Source organism: Miniopterus natalensis, chromosome 3, assembly GCF_054644295.1.
Source record: "Miniopterus natalensis isolate mMinNat1 chromosome 3, mMinNat1.hap1, whole genome shotgun sequence".
NCBI classification, from domain to species: Eukaryota; Metazoa; Chordata; class Mammalia; order Chiroptera; family Miniopteridae; genus Miniopterus; species Miniopterus natalensis.
The window spans coordinates 1547383-1557545 of NC_142083.1; the positions used below are offsets into that span (position 1 = coordinate 1547383).

Sequence of the window (10163 nt, forward strand, 5' to 3'; positions counted from 1 at the left end):
AAGGAAGGGGGAAAGGAAGGAAGGAAGGAAGGAAGGAAGGAAGGGGGAAAGGAAGGAAGGAAGGAAGGAAGGAAGGAAGGAAGGAAGGAAGGAAGGAAGGAAGGAAGGAAGGAAGGAAGGGGGAAAGGAAGGAAGGAAGGAAGGAAGGAAGGAAGGGGGAAAGGAAGGAAGGAAGGAAGGAAGGAAGGAAGGAAGGAAGGAAGGAAGGAAGGAAGGAAGGAAAGAGACGGAGACATTGATTTGAAAGAGACACATCAACTGGTTGCCTCCCACACACGCCCCAACCAGGGCCTGGGATCGAACCTGCAACCCGGGACGTACCCTTGACTGGAAATCGAACCCTTGACCCTGCGGCACATGGGCCGATGCTCTAACCCCTGACCCACCGCCGCCAGGGCCAAGCAAAACTTGCGTGTCACCTGACACACAGATGACACCGGTGACTTTGGTCTCCTGGCCCCTCCCTCGCATTATTTACAAGGTCACTATCACCCGCCTCATGTTGGTTGGAGATCCGCCCACTGAAGTTATAGGAGAGAACCCGGTAGTCATGCAAGTTGATTTTATTTACGGCAGGATTCAGAAGTGACAGCACATGGGATGAAGACAACGACCTGCTACACCTCCTCCTTCATGGTCTTGATGATCCAGTTGAGGTACTTCTTTGTGAGCAGCATGTAGATGCCAGGGCCGTGGGGGTCTCCACACTTGCCCTCAAGGCCGAAGGACGTGATGCCTCTGAAGGTGCCTTCACATATCAGGGGGCTTCCCGAGTCTCCCTGGGGGGACAGAAGCAGCGGCGGGTCAGCATCAAGCATGGCCATTGCCCATGGAGAAACCCCATTTACTGTGGAGCTCAGACCAACCTCCACTTAACTGAAAATCAGTGCTTAAAACACCAAAATGTTGAGAACATTTTAGTATTTCTAGATCGGCTTAATTTACTTACGAACCAGTGGAAGTTAACACAGACGTTGTATTACTGTTTATGTTACCCCGTAATTTCGAGGCCAATTTTTCTGCTTTAGGGAGGAAACCCTTCTATTGGTCATTTTCTCAAAATGCCTCATCACTTGAGCGGTTAAATAGTCCAATGCAGATGGGACATTGAGGCAAAAAGTAGAAACCATGGGTTTCAGTTTCTCCAGCAGATATTATCTTCCCAAAGAAACAAAACCAAAGCAGCCTCTCCTCTCACCCCTCAGACAGACAACAACCCCTCCCCAGTCTGCTCTGAGCACCTGACACCGGGTGGCAGCTCCCGGGATCAGTGATGCCCCTCAGAGCTCGCTGGCTCCACGGCAGAGAGGCCCCGGGAGCCGTGAGTTGCTGTTTAATCTTCCCGACTGGGCCTCCCCGTGCGCGATCCTGTCTCACCTCAGGGATTCTGGGATTAGCCTATTGTAACCTATTCGAGGTCCAGCGTCCGGGCTGGTGGTGCTCAGGTCGCGGGCCAAGCAGGTCTGTGCACACAGCCCTGCGGATGCCAGGCTCCGAGGGCCCAGCTCCGTCCCAGCAACGCGCAGGCACTGGGACCTTCCCTTTCCTGGCAAGAACTAGCCCATGAGAGTGTGAAGTGAGAAGCTGGGGTCCGCCCCGCACACATGTATTTCTCCTGCCTACTATAGTGCCTGGAAATTCAGAATGAGTCTTTTAGGTGTAATTCATCCACAGCCATTGAGAGAATAGGCAAAGGACTGCTGAGCTTGGAGGGGAGAAGGTGGCAGGTGACAGGTGTCTTGGGATGCTGCTGTGGCCTCAGGATGTTGCATGTAGGTTCCAAAAGCATGAGCGTTCTGAGAGCTAAAAAATCTCTAAAGTGTTTCTTACACCTCTATCCTCAGGCGGGGCCCTGTCCCATCCCTTCTCTGGACTCTGACATAGAGGCTGACATTCTCTGTGTGGGTCATGCTTGGGAGCTGTTTCCTGGTGATTGGGCTTGGATCTAGGAAGATGCGGGGTCTTGCTGAGATCCTCAGTCAGGCTTGGGGACAACAGGCTTTTCAGACTCCCCAGGTTCAATGGCAGAGGAATTTGGGGCATGTGCTGAGATATGGGGAAAAGAATACAGAAGGCCCTAGAGGAACCCTACCCTCAGCTCTCCTGAGTGTTCCCTATTTTTAAATTTAGATCTGCATGTGTTAATATGAAGAAGAGAGAGAAAAAAACACATTGCTGCTTGGGTCGTTTTGATATACAATCCAGAAGATGTCACAGGCCACAGGCCCACCCGTGCACTAGCAGTGAGCATGTTGTTGTTGTTATTATTACTAATTATTTTCTGACTAACTCACCTAGCTGAGCGCTAGGACTCCACCGAAGCCAATGCCAGGAGAAGACTAAGCATGACATTGTGCCTCAGGATGTTGCATGTAGGTTCCAAAAGCATGAGAGTTAACCCAAAAGCCAGACCCAACGTAACCCAACAGCCAGACCCAAATTAACCCAACAGCCAGACCCAACGTAACCCAACAGCCAGCATGGGGGATCATCTTTTACTTACTGTGCACGAGTCCTTTCCACCTTTGCGGTCCCCAGCACAAACCATATTCAGCCCAATCACAGGATCATAATTATAGTGCTGTGGGTCATTGCAGGTTTTTCTGTCTATGACGGTGACATTGACTTCTCTCAGAGTCTCGGATGGGGTTCCAGACTTATTGTTAACCAACCCCCATCCTGCAACTTGGCACATGGTTCCTGGTTTCACATCTTGCCCCGATTTGGGGAGATGAAGGATAGCCACGTTTTTATTAATTCTTGCTTTCCTATCCAGCTGTTGGAAGACAAGCATAAAGAGTTAACAAAATGAGATAATTAAAATATTCACGTTTTTATGACCCCCAGGGACTCCCTTATGTAGCTATAGTCTGTAGCTACAGGGGCATCTACAAAGGTGCCATGTAGGTGGCCAGACTGTAGGAGGTTCTATGGCTTTTAAGTCAATGGAAGGTTTGTACCTTTAGAAGACGAAGGTCACCCTCGTGAGTTTCCTGGTCATAGCATGGGTAGGAAAACAGCTCCTCCACGCGCATTTTCTGTTTCTGTGGCTCATTCTTGGATAGTGAGTGAGCCCCAAGAATGACCTCAGCCCTTTTATTCCTGAAAACAGACACAGCACTGTGAATGGGTTCAGTCTTTCGATCAAGAGCCGAGCATATCATGTGAGGATCAGTTTCATTGTCCCACTTATAAATACGCTTGCCCTGGAAATACTTGTTTGTAGCTCAGAAAAAAATGTGCACTTTAAAGAACAAAAAGATGTTTATGAATTCATCACCACCAGCATATTTATAACAAGCTAAGCTGGGTTTATTGAAAACAAAGTTTCACCCCCACTTTAGCTGTGATAGGGAACCAAGCTGCAGATGACTGGAAAACAGAGGTCTCAGTAGTCTAGGGACAGCAGCCCAGCCACTGGATACCTGCAGAGTCACTCCAGCAAACTTAAGTGGAAAAACTTTCAGAAACACATTGTTCAGTGGAGGACCCCATTTGCGTGACACTGAGTGTGTATTGGGGGATGGCTGTCTGAAGGAGGGACCCACGTCAGTTCTCTTACTCTATGCTAAAGGTTCCTCTTGATTACTAAAATCAAAATACTCTTTGATGTATTAATGGTTAAGGCTATTATCATTCACAAGCTAGTATAAACTACGCGACCTGACATTCACACAGCTGTTTTTCCGTTGCACCAGCCGATGTGAGTCTCACTTGAGACATTAGAACTAGGCTCTCAGTGGAGCACAGTTTAATGATGTCCTATCAGCCTGCGCCATCCAGTGTGGAATCAGCCACACACGGCTGCTGAGGACGTGAAATGAGGTGAGTGTGACTGAGGAAGTAGATTTGTAATTTTATTTAAGTTTTACTAGTTCACATTTATATGGCCGCATGTAATCTCCATCACCGGCACCATAGTGGCCATCACATCAGCCGGCCAGGCTTAGAGGCCTGATTCAGGGAGTGGAGACCAGGGCAGTCCTCAGCCACAGAGGCGCCTGCAGGTGTGAGAGGCGGTCACCGAGGGGCCACAAGGCCTTTGAGACAAGCTTTCTCCACTGGACAGTGGTGCTCGGGCCCCTGAGGAAACTGGGGACTCGGCTCATCCTACCCAGTCATGGAATCCCCGGGCCCAGGAGGCTGGAGCAGGGACCTGCAGAAAGAGCTGTGGGCCCTGGACTCTGGCTCAGTGGTTAGAGCGCCAGCCTGGGGACTGAAGGATCTCGGGTTTGATTCTCGGTCAAGGGCATGTACCTCGGTTGCAGGCTCGATACCCCCCGCCCGCCCCCCGGCATGCAGGAGGCAACCAATCGACACGTCTCTCTCACATCGATGTTTGTCTGTCTCTCCCCCTCCCTTCCACTCTCTCTAAAAAACAATCAATGGAAAAAATATCCTCATGTGAGGATTAACAAAAATAAAATAAATAAATAAAATTAGATTTACTTTAGAAAAAAAAGAAAGCTGTGGACCCTGCTTCCTCACGGGCTCGTTCTCTGGCGTCCCATCTGGACTCAACTCCTGGTTGGGGTAAAGCAAGTTTCCAGAGACCTAAGTACTGTGAGCCTCCCGTGGCTTCAGTGGCATTTACTTTCTTATTTAATATTCACCCAAATTAGAATATCTCCACAAACTTTTGTTTTAAACCCAAACATTTACAGTTTACAGTGAGCGGCTGTCAACACCCAGTTTTCGGCAATCAAAGCCCCGGCACAGATGTCGTTGCCCTTAAGCAGCACCATGTATGGTCTTGAGTGAGGAGTCACTTCCTTTCCTCCAATGATTTCCCCACAGAGACCTGTTAGAAAGAAAAAGGCAAATCAGTCCTGGCTGGTGTTCTCAGTGGTTAGAGCATCCGCCTGGGGACTGAAGGGCCTCGGGTTCGATTCCTGGTCAAGGGCAGGTACCTGGGTTGCAGGTTCGTTCCCACCTCCGGTCTGGGCGGGTGCGGGTGGCAACCAGTTGATGTGTCTCTCACATCATTGTCTCTCTCTCTCTCCCCCCCTCTCTCTGAAAAGCAATGGAAAAAATATCCTCGGTGAGCATTAACCGAAAAAAAAAAAAAGGCCAATCATACTGGTGCCCACCCGAGAGCTCTATCGAAAGCCACGTTTCTAAGACCAGAAACACTGTCTCCCTGGGAGAGAAGTGAAGCCGAGACCACCCTCCCCACCCTCCGAGGACGGCCAGAGGCCTGAATGTAAGTCCCGTGCCTGCCGGACTCTCTAAGAGGTCCCCACAGAAGCCTCGCCCTTGATGGTTCCAGGGGTCATCAGGCTGGAAGTCAGACCTCAGACCTCCGGGCTCGGGGCTCAGGGCTCAGGGCTCGGGGCTCGGGGCTCAGACCTCAGGGCTCAGGGCTCAGGGCTCAGGGCTCGGGGCTCGGGGCTCGGGGCTCAGGGCTCGGGGCTCAGGGCTCGGGGCTCGGGGCTCAGACCTCAGGGCTCAGGGCTCAGGGCTCAGGGCTCAGGGCTCAGGGCTCAGACCTCAGGGCTCGGGGCTCGGGGCTCGGGGCTCGGGGCTCGGGGCTCAGACCTCAGGGCTCAGACCTCAGGGCTCAGGGCGGAAAAGGGCAGCCGGCTGTGCATGGGTCTCCAGGTAACAGTTGCCACAGGAAATGCTGGTGATGATGACAACCTTGAGGGCCTCCCCCTCCTCCCCCTTTCTGGCTGAGTGTTAATCCGGGGAAGGCAAAAGGCTTTTAGGAGCCTGAGAACTGCACTTGTCACCCCAAGTCCTTGCTGAAACACACGCTTACAAACTGGTACTGGCACCTTCTAGCGGTGACCTTGCTCGGAGTTCTTTGGTCACTGTGAGACTTCCTTTTACTGAAATCTGCACCCACCTCATTCATAAACTGAGACACTAATACCCGTGGCTCCCGAGGCTCCCCTCAGTCTCCAGGCTGAACCACCTGGTTTGATCTAAGCTCTTTCCCGATGAGGGGAGGGAGGGAGGGAGAAGGGGCCACAGGACAGAGTCCTGCCTCGGTGGTTTCCTTGGTGGTAGACCCGGCGTATGGATTTATTGGAGCGCAGTGAGCCGAGACCCAAGGCCACCTGCCTGTTGGTTTAGAAGATCCTGGGCCTCGAGAAACCCTCTCACCTGCCCGCCTTCCCACACCTGACGCTCTTGGAGTCTCCTGAACTATTTCTCCTGAGCGCTGGCTCAGGCTCATGGTTCCTTCACCAGGGCACAGTGCCTGGGACTCCACTGTCAGGACAGTGAGGTGTGAACACTGAGAGGGGAAGAAGAGAGGGGCGACCCCGGGGGCTGCTCCCCTCCCCTCCCCTCCCCTCCCCTCCCCTCCCCTCCCCTCCCCGGGAGAACGCCTGGCGTTCCACGCATTTCAAACGGACGCACATGGGACGCACACACGAAACCAGGCCTGTTGGTTACTACTGAGTGCAGTAAAGATCTAGCCTGATAGAAATACTGCAGCTCTTCCAGAGAGGTGATGCGGGGACATCCCCGGTGTCCTAATGTCTGCCCGAGGACACAGTCGCCTGGAGAAACGATGCAAATTCTAATCATCCCTGATCTGCTACAGGTGAGTAGGTCCTGTTCCCGCGTCAATTGGCGGTAAAACCCGCAGCATTTCCCCAGCCCGCCAGCAGCCAGCGGACCTCTCGGCCTTCCCTGGAAGGTACTGTTTGTTTTCCTAACTCAAGCGCTTTTGCGTTGTTGGTTTGTTTCATTCTTTTGGGCAGTTTTACGAATTGGCAGCAGTAAGCACTGGCTGGTTCTATGATCTTTTGTGAAGAACTTGTAAAGAAGGGTGTTTTTCCTTCTAAAATAAAGAATACTTATAACCCAAGACAATGTTAAGGCCTAGGGGCGAACCTCCCCAAGCACGCTTAGCTAGCTAACGTGGCCAAGAGCCCACGGCAGTCCGCTCGTCTCATGGGAATGCCAAGGGTCAGCCTTACCTCCGGGAAGGAGCAGGAGACAGATGGCAATGGGGAGAGAGGAGGCCAGGGGCGCCCGGGGAGTCCTCATCGCGGCTGCTGTCCCAGCGCCGGTCGAGGCGAAAATCTGTTCTCAGCCCTTGACCCACCCGCTCTATATACTGAGAGCGCAGAGGATGTGGTTTTTCTTTCTTTCACATTTCAAGCTGGAGCCTAGGAAACGAAACTGGTGAGAACAGCTCGCGGTGGGCATGCTCCCCAGGCAGGACTTGAGGGAGAGGCCTGTGATTCCACTGCGGGTGGGGGCCCGGGGGCCCTTGTGGTCCTGAGGATGTAGCGCACCCCTCGGAGGGGCCTCTGAGGGGTCTCAGCAGATTGGAGGACTCTGCTTTTCAGCACCAGCAACATTACCGTCCGTATCCAGGAGTGGAAGCTCTTGTTAGACTTGAATTGGAGCTTTAAAAAATGTCCTAAGACTTGGTCTCTTTGGGCTACGCAAGGAGCCGTAGGTCAAGGACAAGGGGCGATGCCTTTTTTCATTCCTGCCTGGGTTTTCCTTCCCCACTCTGTGTGGAGGCTGGTTTTCTGGGCTCCTGTCTGGCGTCTGCGGCCGGTGTGGGGACGGAGCTGCGGGAGGTAGGGGCTGGTGGCTGTTTCCAGACCTCGGGTTATGCTTCCCCTGACTGATTTTACAGCTTTAGATATTTCACTGGGGAGACGACGAGGCCCCTGCTCTTGTCTTTTTGAAGGAGAGATTTCAGTCAAGAGACAAAGCGCAGCAAAGCTAGAGCTGACTGGCCGCAGCAAAAGCACCGTCAGATGGGGCGTTTATTAAAGCTGGGGACAGTGGCCTGGCCGGGCGTGGCTCAGCGGATGAGCGTTGACCTAGGATCCAGGCGATCGGGGTTCGATTCCCGGTCAGGGCACAGGCCCGGGTTGCGGGCTGTAGCCGATCAATGACTCTCTCATCATTGATGTTTCTCTCTCTATCCTTTCCTCTCTCTGAAATCAATGAAGATATCTTAAAAAAAAACACAAAAAGCTGGGGACAGTGGAACCAAGAAGGGCTCAGCACAGGAGAAGCCCCAGGAGAGCCTGGCTGGGCTGCTCTGGCTCAGTGGGAAGTCAGAGAAAAGGGGCCTTGGAGGCAGGTTTAGGGGACTAACCCCGGGAGGAGCTGCTGCTGCCCACTGCTCCCCTGGTTGCAAGTCTCCTGGTGCCCCTTAGAGTTCAGGAGATGCCTGCCTGTGGAGGAAAGAAAGGGGGGCGGGAATGGCATGCTCCCCGTAGGAGTGTACTGGCTCCCTTGCCTTTGAGGGTTTTTAAAGGCTGAGAGTTGTGTGTTTTTTGGGGGGTGGGGGTGTCTTAGGGGCAAATCTCAATAGAATATTCATCAGCTTTCCAGATGTGCTCTTTCAGGGTCGTGGCCTCCACTGATCAGTCGGCGCCAGGCCAGGGGGTCATTAGTCAATGCAGCTGGTCCCGAGGCAGCCACGGCACTGCTTGTGTGGTTTTGCTGTTTTTCTGGGCCTGGAGCTGAAATACAACTGAGGCCTGGATGTTATCTCCAGGGAGTAAGGCTCAGGGGGTCCAAACCGCATGACCAGCGAAATGCTGGGGGAGGAAAGGTTACCCTGGGGTGAGGTCCCAGTTTTCCCAGCTTTGTCCCTTGCGAGGCCCCTGGGGCTTTTTGCCCTGGTGACCTTTGTACCTGGCCGTCGCCCTTGCCCTGCTCGTGTCTAACTGCCGATAGCACACACATGAGAGTGTTTCTGAGTCCCCCCCTTTCCTATCCTTTCTTCCATTCTCCGGATTTAACTGAAGAAGTACAACAGGAGTCAGACGCGGCTATTTTGTCCCAGCATGGAGGCCACCCCACGCTGAGGTGGCTCGGCGTCCGTCCCTGAGGGAACAGCACCCAGGTGCCCTCGGTTAGAAATGTCTTTGCTCTTTTTCTGAGCGAAGGGTGTGATCTTTCTCGTAACCCCTGTGGTCCTATGTCCTGTCAGGGTGTTTGGTGTTAAACTAACCATTCCCCGAGTTAACACCCTGTTGACTTCAGACCCTGGGGTTTCTTTCTCAGAAATGACACCACCTAGCAGGGAGCCCCCCTGAGCCCTGGGTTTCCTTTTCCCGGGTGTTACTGGTATTCGTCACAGGTCACTCAGGTCTAGTAACAGCGATGGGACCCCCCGGCTTCTGGTTTCAGTGAGTCATTTCAGTGCAACTTAAAGAAAATAAAACATTCATTGACTGTAGATACTGAAAAATTCTTAAAGGAAAGTGGAGAATGTTTCTTTTCATGGGAAGGTGGTTGCTATGCCCCCTTCATGCTGACGTTGAGCAGCTTATGAGATGCAGCTTAGAAACCGTTCCTGAGCTGGGCAGCTGCCTCCATGGTTAACCCTGGAACATTCTCATCGTTTCCAAAGGAAGCCTGTCGCTCCCATGACCCTCCCTTCCCCACGCTCCTGCCCTGGACAACCGCAGATCCACTGCCTGTCTCCATAGATTTGTCTGTAAATCTTTTTTTTTTTTTAAATATATCTTTATTTATTTTCAGAGAGAGGGAAGGAGAGGGAGAGGGAGAGGGAGAGAGATAGAAACATCAACGATGAGAGAGTCATTGATTGAGCCCGCAACCCGGGCATGTGCCCCGACCAGGAATCGAACCCCGATCACCTGGATCCCAGGTCGACGTTCAACCGCTGAGCCACGCCCGGCCGGGCTCCATAGATTTGTCTGATCTGAACATTTCACATATGTGGAACTGTACAGCACGCGGTCTTTGTGACGGCCTGTCATGTAGCACAAGGCTTTTGAGGCTCATGTGGCTGTATCAGTGCTTCAGTCCTTTTTGTTGCTGAACTTTCCATGGTATGAATGCACCACATTTATCTAGCTGCCCATTGGCGGCTGAACATTTGGGCTGTTTTTACTTTTTACCTGTTATGAATAATGCTACTATGACATTTATGTGCAAGTTTTTGGGTGGAAATGTGTTTTCAACTTTCTTGGGCGTTTACCTGGGGGTATGATTGCTGGGTCACATGGGAGCTCTGTGTTTAACAGCTTTAGGAACTTCTACACAGTTTTCCAAAGTGGCTGCACCATTTTACATTCCCCCAAAATGCATGAGGGTTCCAATGTTTCCACATCATTGCCAACACTTGCTATGTATTATTTTTTAAATCATTGCTAGCCTACTGGGTGTGACATAGTCTCTTAGGGCGGTTTTGAATTGTATTTCTT

General features: G+C 52.1%; 1 protein-coding gene across 1 annotated transcript; it reads right to left on the reverse strand.

The window, feature by feature from the left end:
* Positions 1 to 617: 617 nt before the first annotated feature.
* On the reverse strand, positions 618 to 7002 carry GZMA (granzyme A). The gene is made up of 5 exons (XM_016199807.2): positions 6933 to 7002; positions 4663 to 4801; positions 2961 to 3102; positions 2504 to 2776; positions 618 to 779 (listed from the first exon to the last, which is right to left on the reverse strand). The coding sequence occupies exons 1-5, from the start codon at positions 7000 to 7002 to the stop codon at positions 618 to 620; spliced, it is 786 nt and encodes a 261-aa protein (XP_016055293.2).
* Between the last annotated feature and the right edge of the window lie 3161 nt (positions 7003 to 10163).

Excerpts from the sequence above, each read along its gene's own strand:
- GZMA (XM_016199807.2), bottom strand. The coding sequence starts at position 7,002 with ATGAGGACTCCCCGGGCGCCCCTGGCCTCCTCTCTCCCCATTGCCATC. Across the intron at positions 3,103-4,662 it reads ACAGCCGCTCACTGTAAACT|GAATAAAAGGGCTGAGGTCA; the intron begins GTAAATGTTTGG and ends GTCTGTTTTCAG. Across the intron at positions 780-2,503 it reads GTGGAAAGGACTCGTGCACA|GGAGACTCGGGAAGCCCCCT; the intron begins GTAAGTAAAAGA and ends CTGTCCCCCCAG.